This window comes from Onychostruthus taczanowskii, unplaced genomic scaffold, assembly GCF_017590055.1.
Source record: "Onychostruthus taczanowskii isolate IOZ18803 unplaced genomic scaffold, ASM1759005v1 scaffold121, whole genome shotgun sequence".
NCBI classification, from domain to species: domain Eukaryota; kingdom Metazoa; phylum Chordata; class Aves; order Passeriformes; family Passeridae; genus Onychostruthus; species Onychostruthus taczanowskii.
The window spans coordinates 1,552,424-1,567,071 of record NW_024498363.1 but is presented as its reverse complement, the minus strand read 5'-3'; the positions used below and the strand labels follow the sequence as shown (position 1 = coordinate 1,567,071).

At 41.2% G+C, this 14,648-nt stretch overlaps 2 protein-coding genes across 3 annotated transcripts; one reads left to right on the top strand and one right to left on the bottom strand.

Moving 5' to 3' along the window:
* Positions 1–53: 53 nt before the first annotated feature.
* On the top strand, positions 54–6,554 carry LOC121331486 (phospholipid-transporting ATPase ABCA1-like). The gene is made up of 6 exons (XM_041395939.1): positions 54–665; positions 894–997; positions 1,125–1,217; positions 1,403–1,646; positions 1,860–1,979; positions 5,452–6,554. The coding sequence occupies exons 2-6, from the start codon at positions 912–914 to the stop codon at positions 5,482–5,484; spliced, it is 576 nt and encodes a 191-aa protein (XP_041251873.1). The 5' UTR covers positions 54–665; positions 894–911; the 3' UTR covers positions 5,485–6,554.
* A 1,297-nt stretch (positions 6,555–7,851) lies between these two features.
* On the bottom strand, positions 7,852–14,383 carry NIPSNAP3A (nipsnap homolog 3A). 2 transcript variants are annotated; one of them, XM_041395912.1, is made up of 5 exons: positions 14,183–14,383; positions 11,024–11,185; positions 9,324–9,473; positions 8,852–8,938; positions 7,852–8,741 (listed from the first exon to the last, which is right to left on the bottom strand). In XM_041395912.1, the coding sequence occupies exons 1-5, from the start codon at positions 14,304–14,306 to the stop codon at positions 8,665–8,667; spliced, it is 600 nt and encodes a 199-aa protein (XP_041251846.1). In that variant the 5' UTR covers positions 14,307–14,383; the 3' UTR covers positions 7,852–8,664. The 2 variants fall into 2 exon arrangements, with proteins under 2 accessions (XP_041251846.1, XP_041251847.1); XM_041395913.1 differs by having other exon boundaries at positions 14,119–14,243.
* Between the last annotated feature and the right edge of the window lie 265 nt (positions 14,384–14,648).

Genomic DNA, 14,648 nt, shown 5'->3' with positions numbered 1-14,648 from the left:
TACAAAATCAGGGCGACACAGTTCTGGGTATGATTTGGGTAGCAGCAGAATCTCTTCCCCATAACACACTGCAGGGCAGCAATGTCTGCCTGTTGGCACCATTAGGGATACTGCTGAACAACAAACCGAATTCCATCTATCCAAAGGGCTAAGATGCACCATGGTGTGATGGCTGTAGGTCAGTAGTGTCCGTGTCCCTGCTGTAAGCCCGCAGTAATAGGAAAGCTCACTAAAGCTGGTGCTGCTAAAAGCACTAGGCCGCTGGTTAATGTGGCTCAGCTGATGTTGAACTCATGCTCACCAGCTGATAAGCTGCAGCCATTTGATTTTTCAGGCCTCCTAGGGACAGGGTTACATATATCCTGATCCAGAGGTGCACAGGGTGTTTCAAAATCCGTATCCATGCCACATTAGATCCTCAGATGAACAGCCCTTCTGAAAGCTGCTTTTGAAGCCAAAGCTTGTCAGAAAAATCTTTGTGCAGATGTTGCTGTGCTTGATTGAAGGTGGTGTAATGCTGTATGTCATAGGTTGGCGAGTGGGCAATTCGGAAACTGGGCCTTGTGAAATACGGAGAAAAATACGCTGGGAATTACAGTGGAGGGAACAGACGCAAGCTTTCCACAGCCATTGCCCTCATTGGAGGGCCACCTGTGGTGTTCCTGGTGAGTCGACAACCTTTGCTCATCAATATTTTTCTTGAAAAATAGAAAAACATGTTGGAATGAAGACATTCAAAATCCAGTGCATAAATGACTTTGTCATTTTAGAAAATAAATCAAACTAGCATATTTTCAATGTTTCCATAATCAGGAATGGACAGTCATTTCAAAGATGAGGTATTTTTCATCAGAATGTAGCAGCATAATCTGTTTTTTGCATACCTTTTGCAGGATGAGCCAACAACAGGGATGGATCCCAAAGCACGTCGCTTCTTGTGGAACTGTGCTCTGAGTGTAATCAAGGAGGGGAGATCAGTGGTGCTCACATCTCACAGGTAAGTAGCATCCCACTTGTGTCATACCTTGGCTTTTACATCTGCCAAGGCTGGATGCTAAGCTCAGCCTTTCTGCTCTGCCCTTCAATGCTGTTTGCAGTACTAATAAAGTTATCTCTCCTTGCAGCATGGAAGAATGTGAAGCCCTGTGCACTCGAATGGCAATAATGGTCAATGGGCGATTCAGGTGTCTGGGCAGTGTCCAGCACCTAAAAAACAGGTATGTGGGGTGTTTTTTTGCTTACACCACAGAGTTTGCATTTTTAGGGAGATACAGTTAGGCTTAGTTCCTCATGCATTTAGTTCCTTCCATTGCTATTCTGACTATAGGAAATGCTGTTGAGTTTTTAGCATCACTTGTATTTCAGAAGCACTTAACTCTTGTACTGACATTTTTGTTTGCAGGTTTGGAGATGGTTACACCATAGTGGTGAGAATTGCAGGGGCAAACCCAGATCTGAAACCTGTTGAGGAGTTCTTTGGGCATGCCTTCCCTGGAAGTGTCCTAAAGGAAAAACATCGGAATATGCTGCAGTACCAACTTCCCTCTTCACCATCCTCCCTGGCCAAAATATTCAGTATTCTGTCCCAGAACAAGAAGAGACTCCACATAGAAGACTACTCCGTTTCTCAGACCACACTTGACCAAGTAAGTTTTTAGTAGCCTGGATGCCAAAAGCTTCTTTTACAGAGGTAGGAGTACATCTTCCAATGTGATTGACCTATCTTATAAGGGCAAGAATGAAGTTTAAATGAAGTAGAGTACTGAATCTCAGGACTATTTCAGGATATCCAGTGCTTAAAATGCCCTGAATTCATGAAATACTGTGGTGGTGTTTGACATGGCCTTTTTTTCTTGTAGGTTTTTGTAAATTTTGCTAAGGACCAAAGTGATGACGACCATACTAAGGACCTGTCATTGCACAAAAACCAGACTGTGGTAGACATTGCAATCCTTAACTCCTTTCTGCAAGATGAGAAGGTAAAAGAAAGTTGTGTGTGAGCCAATTTCGTCAAAGAGATGATGAGCAGAATGCAAACTTCCTTTTCCTGGGATAGGATACTCCCAAAGAAGCTAGAGGAAAAGTAACTGGACACTCTACTGATAACCATTCAATGCAATGCAATTCAATGCAATGAAAACAATTCCTTTACAGGGGCAGTGCCTCATGGAGTCGTCTTGTACTGTTCTCCAGTGAAAGACTTGAACTTAGCTCATTACAGTATAACTCTGAAGCTGTGGTAAAGCACCCATGAGATGCTGTGGGCTTTCAACTATACTGTATCTTGTTCTGTACAGTATGTTTTTATTAGGGTTGCTAAAATACTACATTGAGAAATCATGGCCAGTGGTTATTTACAGATACTTAGGACATGCATGTTTTAGTCTTTAGAACATTCATGTCAGGAGTGGGAGTGTGCTGGTGCTATATCCATTGCTGGCAATGAATGCACCAAAACAGTCCATGGCAAGAAAAGTCACCACCAGTGTTGTAGCCCTAGGTTGTAAAAACTTACCTGACAAGCTGGCTTTCTCTAGGCTGGTGTAGGTCAGTGGTGACAAAGCTGAGGCCACAAAGCAGTACTGTGCAGGTGGGATGGCAAGAGACAGGCCGTCATAACCACACATCTTCATCAGCAAGTGGCGATATGAAGAACTGTGAACCCTCCAAATGCTTGATTGTCCCACCAGCATCACAATCAACACCATACTCTGACTAGGTGTTTGTGCAGTTAAGTACTTTCTTGCTCCTCTGAGGTACTGCTGCAGCTGCATGAACGCCTAGTAGAAAGAAGTGGGTGAGAAGCAGACATAGGGTTTGGACCACAGCAGCAAACTCAGTAGTTGTACAAGCTGCTAATGCCAAGAGCAAATTCTAAATCATGAGCTGTCACTCAGATTTGTAATATCTGCTCTTTAACCCCTGCTTTGCACCAGAAAGGTACCCAACATCTGGAATTACTGCTTAGCACAAGCATGTTGCTGTTTCTGGCTTTGCCAGATAAAACTAGAAACAAGATGTAGATTATTTTTTTTTAAACAGTATTATTTATGACTTTAAATAGGTAGGTAGCATAATTAGGGATTGGAAATGCTTTCAGTTGATCTTTGTAGCCATGGTATTTCTTTACATTATGCCTGTAATGCTATGCTCTCTTTCTGTCCATGTGGTGGATAGCTGCATTCATGATCTGACCATGTTCCAGATTCTAGCAATCAGCTGCTATCTACAAACAACTGCAAGTTGTTCACCTAAAATTTTACTGTTTGGAAACTGGTCTAACATTGATGTGTAAGTTTCTGCTTCTGTTGTGCAGTGTAGTTTCAGTCATTAGGTGATCCCTAACTGGATTATACACCCTTATTATACACGTGACAAACAACTGTTTCAGTAAAAAATCCCCCTGAAAAACAAGAGAGTTCAAGATAATAGTGCTACAGTTCATCAGTCAAGTTTTTCAAGTTTTACAAAGCCAGACTATTATTAGAGGGGAAATTATATAGCAAGAACAACCAATTCTTGTTCACATTGTACAACGGTCATGGGAAAGTATGCTTTTAGGGCCCCTCTGTGTTGCTTTTACATTTGAAAATTGGTTCAGTAATGTGGTTTGAACACAAGTGCAGTTCCTGAGCTGTTCCTGTATGCCATGCCTCTGCCTTAAATACCCACAGAGGTTCTGCACTAGTTTTGATGCTACTCCATGAATCAGTCATGGACCATTTTCTTCTGTGAATGACCATAGCAGCCCAGCAAATACTGAAATGGCTGGCATGAGCCTGAAGAAGATTAATTACATATTTCCAAGTATACTTGGTAACACTGACCAACTCAACATTTTTAAAACACAGTTAAACCAAGTTCCTTGTCCCTCTGTGTCCTGCCTTGGGGTAAAGTAAGAGCTTAGTACAGGCTCTGCTGAAGTGCCTTTTTCATACTTTTTTTTTTTTTTTTAATCTGTATAATTCATTGCTAAGGGGATTGAGAAAAGGAGTGTAAAGGGGATTGGTATACCTCACTGAAAACATACTTTGTTATTACCTTTATGACATCATCACTCTATGGGGATGAGTTACAGGGTGATGAATACACCAGACTTCCAGGTGCAGAAACAGCAGAGTTACAGCCATGACTACTCCAGAACAGGCTTGCAAGTATGTTGCCGTATCATTTAAACAAGTAGCATGTCCTGGAGTCTTGCCACTGCTAAAAGTCGCTATTACAAATCAGCATTACATCACTGAAGTGAAGGGCTAACGTTTTGCACTGCACCAAACTAGTGCATGTAGAGCCAGAATGAGTTCTAGGAGGATTCAGATTTGGTCCTGAAAGGGCTGTGGTTTTCTCTTGGTAACTGCTCATTTAAATTTTTCGTGTATCAGGAAACAACAGTTACATGGTAATACACTTTCCTTAGCCCACCAAAAAGATTCTTGATTTCTATTGCCCCATGACTGTCATGCTTACAGGGTGTGCTATCTGTGACAAAATATTGCAGTAAATGTGGATATTAACCAAACTACTTCACAGCTCTGATCTGCATTGTTTGTACTGAACAGACAGCATAATGCAACACTGGCATGAAGACTGGTCATGGAATATGTTCAGACAGCCACTAATTTTTACTTAAGTATGTGTTGGGGAAAAATCACTCTAGAATCATACACATGTGAACCACTTTTAATAATGAAACTACACTGAGGTGTTAACTTATTTTAAACTTCAGTACTATCGATATGTTGCATCCCTCTTTGTAGTACGTTTGTATTTCAGTAAGGAGTTATTGTATTTTCCCCATGGTTAAACAACTACTGTTGTGCTTATCTTTCCCTCCTGAATTATAGTTGGTCCTTTGTTCCAAGCACTTTATGCTATCTGTGATGGGATCTATTTTTGCACTGGAATATCTGTTAACTTTGCAAAAATCTAGAGAGATTTCACAACTGAAATTTCTAAGTTAAATCCTTAAATGGACATTTTCATTTTTTATTAAAAAAAAAAAAAAAAAAAAAAAAAAAAAAAAAAAGTATATATATTTGTATTTGCTAATATCTGTTATGTGAAGTATTAAAAGGCACTCTAATTGCCTTGTATTAAGTAAAAAATAAAGCTGTTATAGCACCACTGGTCTTCACAAGTGTAATTTTTGCATTTGCTATTTCAAGGAGCACTGCTAGAAGCTTTTAGTTTTGCCTGGTTTTTGTTTTGTTGTTAACTTTGATGCATGAGATCTCAGTAGCTCTAAAAACAAGTATGGAGTAGATATACTATTTTCAGGTAAATGAGGACATGCAAGACATAAAGGTAAGTGCTACATTAAACTTAAAGTTAGTAAATGAAAAGGCCTCTAGCAAGTGATTGGTTAACTGTCAAATCCAACTGCAAAGCATAACCAACTTCTCTGGATGTTTAATCCCAACTCAAGTACCTGCCTCTGAATTTTTTTTACAGATATGCGAGTTGCTGATTGACCCTCCTTGCTAAAAACACCCTATACACTCGTTTGATTTTGAACAGCAGTTTACGAATGAAAGCAGAATAACAGTGTGATTGCTCAAGGATAAACTGATATTAAAATGTTGTCTGCTACTGCCTACAGTATCGCTATCAACCAAGTTCCAGTATTTAACCAATTCCTGAAGTTACACTCATCAGGAAAATTCATCCTGATATAAGAAGTGAATTAAAATTTCACAGAATCACAGAATATGCTGAGTAGGAAGAGACCCTACAGGATCAACAGGTCCCATTCCCAGTCCTGCACAACATCATCCCCAAGAATGACACCATATGCCTTAAGAGCATTGTCCAAACACTTGATCTCTGTCAGGCTTAGTGCTGTGTTACAGTGCCTAGCCACCCTCTGGGGGAAGAATCTTTTTCTAATACCCAGCCTAAACCTCCTCTGACACAAATTCAGGCCATTCCCTGAGGTCCTGTCACTGGGTAACAGAGAGACAAGGTCAGTGTCTGTCCCTCCTCTTCCCCTCAGGAGGAAGTTGTAATTGCAGTGGGGTCTCCCCTCAATCTCCTCCAGGCTGAACAAACCCAGGGACCTCAGATGCTCCTCATTCAGCTTCCCCTCAAGGTCCTTCACCATCTTTGTTGACCCTCTCTAGTGGCTTAATATCTTTTTTACGTTGTAATGATGCCTTAGGATTTTAGCTATTTTATGTTTCATATATTTGTAATCCTGCAATTCTTTAGTGTATAAACTCCATATAGAGTGTTGGCTACTGTTTTCCCATTTTGGTCAGCCAAAACAATTCCTCTCCAGGTCTAGGAATCAAGGACACCTTACTTTCTTAGGCCCTAAGAAATGTAAACAAAAGTGAGTTGAGGGGAGCAACTTGCACCAAGTTTTTGGTGCAAATGACTTCATTACCTACAGCTGTACTTGGAAGATTAACCCCCAGTCTGCAAATGGACCAAACTTACAAAAGTATGAAAAGCCATGACACATTGTCCATTTTTGGGTGTAGCTCCTGGGGATGGGGGGAGCAGCTTCATCTGCCTGAAATGTATCTTGAAGGCCATTCAATAAACATAACTGCTTTTTATTCCCCTAATTTTGTCTGGCCTCTGTTTTTAGGTAGTTCCAAAAGGCACCAGTGGCTCCCAAACCTGCCCCCAGCACTCAAGGTGAGGCTGCCCCAGTGCAGAGCAGAGAGAGACAATCCCCTGCCTGCCTGGCTGCGGATGCTGTGCCTGATGCACCCCAGGACAGAGCTGGCCCTCCTGGCTGCCAGGGCACTGCTCACTCATATTCAACTTGCCTGCGACCAGGACCCGCCAGGGCCCATTCCTGCTGCCTTCTAACATCTTATTCCCTGTACAGCCGGGGTTGCCCCATCCCAGGTGCAGAATCTGGCACTTTGAACTTCATGTGGTTGATGACTGCCTAGGCCTCTTAATTTCCTGGGTTTTCTGTTTTGATCTAGTGTCCAGCTGGCACCTCAGGATAAAGCACACCTCTAATATCTTGAATGTTCTTTACTCTCAGTGCTGGTGTTACAGAAAACAGTTTTAATTAAAAAAAAAACAAAAAAACAAAAAAAAAACAACAAAAAAAAAAAAAAAAACCAAAAAAAAAAAAAAAACCCAACAATGAAACAATTCTTGCATTCAAATTAAAAAAAAAAAAAATTAACTCTCTCCCCCCCCTCTTCAGCCCATGTTTTTTTAGTGTAAAAAAAAATGTTCCTTTGAAAGAACTGTTGTAAGGCAATGTTCTGAACAATATACTGGTTCACCAGCTCTTGGTACTTCCAAAGGTTGATCTGTAAAATGTAAGACAGGAGTCTCTGAAGTAGTGTTAGTAGTGTTTGTTCCACCCTGAGAATGCTAAACACGGCTTTGTTGGAGGGAGCAGTGTATGAAGACATGGATATAGCAGCTGGGACCCGTTACACTCCCTTAACTACAGCCGCCACATCCCATGCACCCACCTGGGACACAAGCACAATGGCCCACAGCTCGTTTTAGTGCTTTCTGTGAGAAGAGAGAAGCAATAATCATTAGGCAAACTGCACTAAGATACTTCAGTACCCAACTGCTCCTTGCAGATCCATGATTAACATGCAGAAAATCCTCCCAAGTGCTCTGCAATTTTTAGTTAATACCTATAAACTGCAGAAGAGGGTGCTCTGTACCACTGTAAACAAAACAGAAGTTTGACTGCTCAGCCCATGTGCCCTCTGCCCTACTGCTATTCACTCTAGCTTGCTGGTTCTAAAGCAATTTGTTGTTGACCAAAAGACAAGACCTGCAAAATGAATACTGTACTTGGAGAATGAGATTTATAATTTCATAGTTAAAAAGAGTAAGAGCTTGCGCCACAAATGCTAAGAATTAATGCTTTATGCTCATTTATTTAACTTTCAACAGTCTGAGAAAAAGTATTTCAAAGAATGACAGCATATGTAAATCAGTTGAGTCTGATGACACAATTGAACAAAAAGGGCTAATCACCTTTAGCACCCAAAACAAATATTAAAATGCCCCAGCCAAAGCTTGTGTGGATAACTCAGTTTTGAGGCAGTGTTTAATGAACAAAAAAGGAAAAGGCTGAAATGAGCCATAACAAGTTATTTTGTAAGAAGTCTCATGGCAGAGCTCATTAGGATACACTACCTGATCAGCCCCACTGATGTTGTACATTGCTCCAAATTAATATAAAGTATGCCAGTGAGAACTCTGAATAAAACATAATTGGGTAAGATATTTGTGGGAGCTTTCCTTCTTAAAACTGTATAGAATAACTAAGATGTGATAATTATAAGGGGCATCAAAGTATGTTATAAAAATTATACCATCCGTGGCTGGAATGCTGGACAAGAGCACTTAACTTTCTCAGTTTAGTAAGTGATCTAGCTATGCAAAAAATTATTCAGAACTTGGGGATTAAAATAGAAGATTGGTGATGCATGGTTTGTGTCATGATTTGGCTCAAGTTCTTTGTCCTGGAGATGTAGGAACATCACCATAAACTCCTGGTTTTAGTATCAGAGTGCTGATTTACACTGCCAGTGGATCAGCATTTTGCATCCATTTTTTGTCAACTGAAGAACAGCTCAGCTCCTGAGGGTATGAGGGTCCATGTCACTTGCTGACAGCACTTCCATCTTGTCTCTTCTGCCATCAGTTACATCCTTTAGAAGAACGTTACTTGAGTGGTGAGCATTGCAGAGGAATCAGAAGCATATTTTGCTGGGACTCCAAGAATCTGACACTGTCACGCACTAAAATTAAATACATGTTTAATTAAGACAATATTCCAATGAAAAGTAGTACTTTTCTCAGCATGCATGCAAGCAACACAAGTAAGTGCTCTAGATTCATCATGTCTTACCAGCTGCTACAACTCTGGCATCTTCATGGGCCCTGTGTCTTCCTGCTGCCCGGTCATCTGGGTTCTCGTTCCACCACAACACATGGACTGAGAAAGTAGACATAAAGTCAGCTGAGCACTATTATGCTGCAATACAAGACGTACTCTAAGTCATAGCAATCTGCCTTCATCTGTTACATGCCTTCCAGTTATCAGAAACAATTCTCCAGGCATGCCAGTGGTGAGATGATCTTTCACTGAGCCATTGCATCATTTGACTTTAATATCAGATCTGAGAGTCTTTTAAGATTGAGGCAACTGGCTTAAGTCTATAATCCAATATACAAAGCTGGGTTCAAGGACTGTTTACAGGACTTCAGTGATCCACACCAACATTTTCAGCAAGCCAGCCAATCCTGATCCAGGACAGTGGCTTGCCCCTCTGCCTCTGCCCCTTCCTATTCCAAAGTCTGTATCAGAAATTGATGAGAACCTGTGTTAAGTAATCCATATTCTGTGTGGAAAACACCGATCAGCTTGGTATAACCTGTGTTGATGTGAGCATTGATTGCAGCTCGAAATGCTTCACCCCACAAGGCTGGCCCACCAGGCTTCATCTGGAAAGTAACCCATTCATATACACCTAGAAGAGAAGGCAAACACTACCACAAGGAAGGAAATACAAATTAATACACCAATCTTGAACCATGTCTCATGGTCACAGTGTATTTGCTGTGAGACCAGCATAACGTTTCCCTGTCATGTGGGGACAGCAGGAAACTGCCCCTTCTTCCCAACATACACAAGAACTCACACCTTCCAGAGGATCACAAAAGCACAAGCTCACTAACAACAGTTAGTTGAAGTGTCAGTCTAAGTACCAGGGCCCTGAAGAACAAAAGGCTTCACACAAAGCCCAACTTTGCAATTTTCAATGGTGCATAGAGATTTTGGGCTATTCAGAATACTTTTCAGACACCTCAAGTGCTCATACTTGTTTGAGGGATTTGGGCATCTGCTTGAGCAATGCTGGGTGTCTTTTCTAAGACTGGAGATGTTTTCTGGCATTGAAGTGATTCATGACATTACAAACTCCTTTGACTCCTGGCAGTTGGTCACAGTAAGATCTGATAGCATGACCAAAAGAGCAGGACTAGTTTAGCACCTCTGCTGTGCCAAGTGACCTCCCCTATTTGTATAGAAATGGCATAATTGGCCAAAAACCCTCCAGTCCTGCTAAAAGTTACTTGTCTTCTTTCTGTTCACGTAGTTACTTCAGTAATAGAAAGTCAGACACTCGCTACTTGGCAGTGTCTGGTGTCACTCTCCAGCAACAGGCTGGAGATAAACTACAAAAGTGTTTGAAGTCATCTCTCCAGACTTTACAGAAAACTGGACTGCTTTCAAATTCAACAGCAGCAGCATAAAGTTCCAAATCCTGAATAAAGGAAATAAAGAACAAAAATTACTGTAGTTACACATGTGCTGAGGGCTGAAGCAAGGTCTGTTCCCTGTCACTTCATGCAAGAAAGCCTGCCAATGTTCATAAATTGGGGAACAGCCAATATTACTATCAAATTTGCTACAGAGAGAATTAAAATACAAAGACATGTGACTTCTACACCTAACGTATGACTGTTACAAAAAGGGGCATAAGGAAGAACTGCAGAACTACAGCTTGATCAGTCTCACCTCCGTACCTGGCATGATCAAGGCGCAGATCCTTATGTTTGACTTTCACGTATCTTTTAAAAAGTAAGGAATCTTTTAAACTTTATGTGAAAGAAGTAGTAACATCAAAGCAAATTGATAAGAGGAAAATCTCTGTGAAAGAGAACAATGATTATCCAGAAAATGTCCTCTCACTGATGGACAGACAAAGGAAGTCTGGGATGACTGCTCTGACCACTACTATGGCACTGCCATTTTGCACGTTCATTTACCAAGTCACCGTCCTGATCATTAACAACCTTGATGATCAGTCAGCTCCAGTCAGCTATTGATGTATGTTAGTGTAAAATCCTTCTGAAAAACTCTGTCCCTCACTGTGTTATGCCACCTTTTCCACATGGGTGCACGTACATGCATTTGTTACGTAAAGGGTCAAAAAACTGTGCAATATCTGGTTTAAACTTTAAGCCATTTTTTGTTAGTGTCAGTAGCTTTAATCAGCAAAAGAAAATATAAGCTCACCCCCTTCCTTTGAAGGCTTCCCGAGCTGACACCAGGGCACCAGATAAGCGACCTCACTGTGCTGCTTCTCTACCAAGGGGAGAGCTGCAGAGATGAATTTTCCCTGCCAGTCTTTGTCATTTGCTAGTGCATGCCGGACTGCTGTTCTGTGGGCAAAATTATCTGTAAGAAAGAAAAAAAAACCCATGAAAAAATGCGTATGATGTCACATCAGACTCAATCAAAATGTGTAATTGCAAGAAGACAAACTACATTTATCTAATTTTGAAATTGGTATTTTTAGACATCATATTAGCTAAAAGCAGATGTGGTAAGTTTTCTTTAAATTCTGCAAAACTTCCTTTAAAATCTGCTTTAGCTCTCAGATTAAAATGAATTCAAGCCAAATGGAATTTTCCAAGAAAGTTTACAAAAGTGTTAAAATAAGTTAAGCAATTTTACTGTTTAAAGAGATTTATACATAGCAATTGCAGGGACTACTGAATGTGGCAACAGTTACCCAGGATAAGATTTGGAGAAAGCACAGTGGATATGGAAATGAAGTGGAAAAAAAATCAGGAGAAGCAATAGTCTACCAAGGAAAAAATTAATAAATGTGCTTTGGCTTATACAAAGTGACATTAAAAGTGTGGAATTAATGTTTGTGTGTTCAGTTACATAAAAAGATGTTAAATGCCCAAAAGCTAAACCATTTCTTCTTTTTTTTTTTTTCTTAATGGAAAACAAATCCACTTAATTAGGAGTGTGAATTTCAATTGCTTAAGCTGCAGTGGCATCTTAAGCGATATACTTAGACAGCCCCCAATATTACAAAAGAAAAATCCAGCATCTGAGAATGGGAAGAACCTTGAAAAATATCAGTATCTTGGGACTAAGAGGTAAATATAGAAATTAGGTAAGCAAGGATCTGATGAATCAAGGATGTTGTAAAGTTTGTTCATTTCTCAGATCTTAGTGTGGTCTCGGGGTAGGGGGAGGAACCACCACAATTAGACTGTAAAACACTCTTAGGAAACAAAAGGTACATATTTTGTCTTAGTTTTGCATTGTAAAGGTTTCCCATAGATTTTTTTTTTTAAATTTAGAGATAGTCACAATAGCCAACAATAAAAGAATAAATTGTCCTGCCTCTCTTCTGAGAAGCAGGACAATTTATAAATGCAAGTGAACTCAAAATATTGACAAATGAATGGTCCACTCTTGAGGGAAAAGAAAGACATGGCTGGCCAGGTCATGAAAAATGTTGAGGTACTCAGTGTTCTTTTTTGCCTTGGTCAGCACTGGCAAGTGCTCCAGCCTGACCACACAAGTCACAGAAGGCAAAGGTCCAGACTGTGAGAATGAAGAACCACCTGCTGTAGGAAAAGTCCACGTCTGAGACCATCCAAGGGATGTGAAGGTGCACAAATCAATGGGACTCAATGAGATACATTCACGGGTCCTGAGGAGCCTGTCAGAGGAAGTGGCTAAGCCACAATTCCTTGTATTTGACAAGTTATGGCAGCCCATTTTTAAAAAGGAACACAAGAAGAACTGCAGAACTACAGTTTGGTCAGTCTCACCTCTGTGCCTGGCATGATCAAGGTGCAGATCATTATGGAAGCTATGCCAAGGCTCTTGGAAGGACATGAGGTGATTGGTGACAGCCAACATGGCTTCACTAAGGGCAAATTATGCCTGACTAATTTTGGCCTTCTGTGATGGAGTTACAGTTTTGGTGGATGGCGGAAGAATGACTGACATAAGAGGAGGTGACAAAGATGATCCAAGTGCTCAAGCACCTCTCCTGTGAAGACAGGCTGGAAGAGTTTGAGCTATTCAGCCTGAAGAAGAGAAAGCTCCAGGGAGACCTTACAGCAGCATTCCAGCACCTAAAGGGAGCCTATAAGAGAACTGGAGAGGCACTTTTTACAAGAGCATGTAGTGACAGGACAAGAGGGAATGGCTTTAAACTGACGAAGGGTAGACTAAGAATCACAGGAGGGTTTGGATTGGAAGGGACCTCTAAACATCACCTAGTCTCAACCCCCTGGGCATGTGCAGGGACATGCCACACAGAGCTCCATCCAGCCTGGCCTTAAATACCTTCTGGGATGGAGCAAGATTTAGATTAGACATAATGAATAAATTCTTCACTGTGAGAATGCTAAGGTACTGGAGCAGACTGCTCAGAGAAGTTGTGGATGACCGACCCCTGGGAGTGTTAGAGGCCAGGCTGGAGGTGGCCCTGAGCAACATGGTTGAGAAGAACCAAACAATTCTCTGACTCCATGATTCATCCCTCCAAAACAGAAGGGGTGATCCTTTAATCTAAACAGGTACTGGTGACCTCACTGGACTTCAGTGAGCACACTGTCTCAACATGTAGATACACCTGGACTGCAGCAGGTGTTCAAGGGGAATTATACCACTGTGCCTTCAGACTCCTCAATAACACAAATATCACTTCCCTTCGGCTCCACAAAAAACACAGCCAGCACACCTAGCACATTTTTAGCATAACAGTTGCTGTTTTGGCTTACCTGCACCTTCCATGTCAGCACCAACTCCAGCAAGATAAAAAGTTGATCATACTGCAAAAACCATACTGCTAGCAAGGTTAAAGCTGCAACAAAAACACTCTGCATCTCTGAGAAGTCAGACCTGGTGAAGTGGCTTCCCACCTTAGTACAGGCCCACTGCACGAGGAGCTTAAGCATGCAAACTGCATGCTCATTTTTTTTATGGAAGTGACTGGTACTCTGAGCTAAAATACAAGCACAATTATACAAGCATATAAACACACACAGACTGCATATGTGTGTATATTTATTTTTTTCCATCAGCTTTGAAAGTTTCAAGACATTTGTGCAACTGACCCTAAGTTAAAAATATTTACCATGAATGAAACACTCTGTCACAGTTCCTCTATTAGATCTGTTTTGAACTAGAGACTGCTGTTCCAGAACATTTGTAACTTTCTCATCCCAACACCTCAAAGTTGTCCTGACAAGCTCTGAATTGTTCTTGTCACTAGTCAGTACAGGAGCAACGTTTTAGGGACACCTCCTTACAATGAGAGCAACAAATAAAAGCCAGGTAAGCATTCCCCTCACCTTCTTGCCTAGGAGACAGGGGACACAGAGAGAGCAGAGCAGCGCGAAGGGATGCTGACCGTACCATACTTCCAAATGTGGAGCACCTTGTTCATTGCTCCCAGCTCCGAGTACCAGAACCCCACCAGCTCCGAGTGAGCGGTGCGAAAGTGGAAGTACTTGCTGACCATTTCCAAAAACTCCTTCATCTTCGCTGGCTTAATATCGTATGTGCGAATTTCGTAGAAAATGCCATTGTTTTGTCTGGGCCCTGTAGCAAGGCATGCCTGAAAGACAATAGTAAGAAAAAAACAGTAAAAATAATTCTCAAGCCAGAAAGTTGCATTCTAATTTTTTTTAACTAATGCAATACTACAGAAGGATCTGTTACTGCAGGCTGGGAGAGGAGTACTTACTTCATGACTTCCACTACAACAGAAGTACCTTTTGAGACTTTTCTGTGGAAGTAGTTCCAATGTGCATTATTTGCTGCCACTCCTTTTGGCAATGCAACAGACTGTGTCTTTTTTTTGAATGCACTCAACTGCTTA

Bases quoted from the DNA above. Each gene is read 5' to 3' on its own strand.
- NIPSNAP3A (XM_041395912.1), bottom strand. From the start codon at position 14,306: ATGAAGGAGTTTTTGGAAATGGTCAGCAAGTACTTCCACTTTCGCACC. The intron at 9,474-11,023 runs GTGAGCTTATAT...CTTCTCTTCTAG, and splicing joins GAAGCCTTCAAAGGAAGGGG to GTGTATATGAATGGGTTACT. The intron at 8,939-9,323 runs GTTCTCATCAAT...CTACTTTCTCAG, and splicing joins ATATGGATTACTTAACACAG to TCCATGTGTTGTGGTGGAAC.
- LOC121331486 (XM_041395939.1), top strand. From the start codon at position 912: ATGGATCCCAAAGCACGTCGCTTCTTGTGGAACTGTGCTCTGAGTGTA. The intron at 998-1,124 runs GTAAGTAGCATC...CTCTCCTTGCAG, and splicing joins GTGGTGCTCACATCTCACAG to CATGGAAGAATGTGAAGCCC. The intron at 1,647-1,859 runs GTAAGTTTTTAG...TTTTTCTTGTAG, and splicing joins CTCAGACCACACTTGACCAA to GTTTTTGTAAATTTTGCTAA.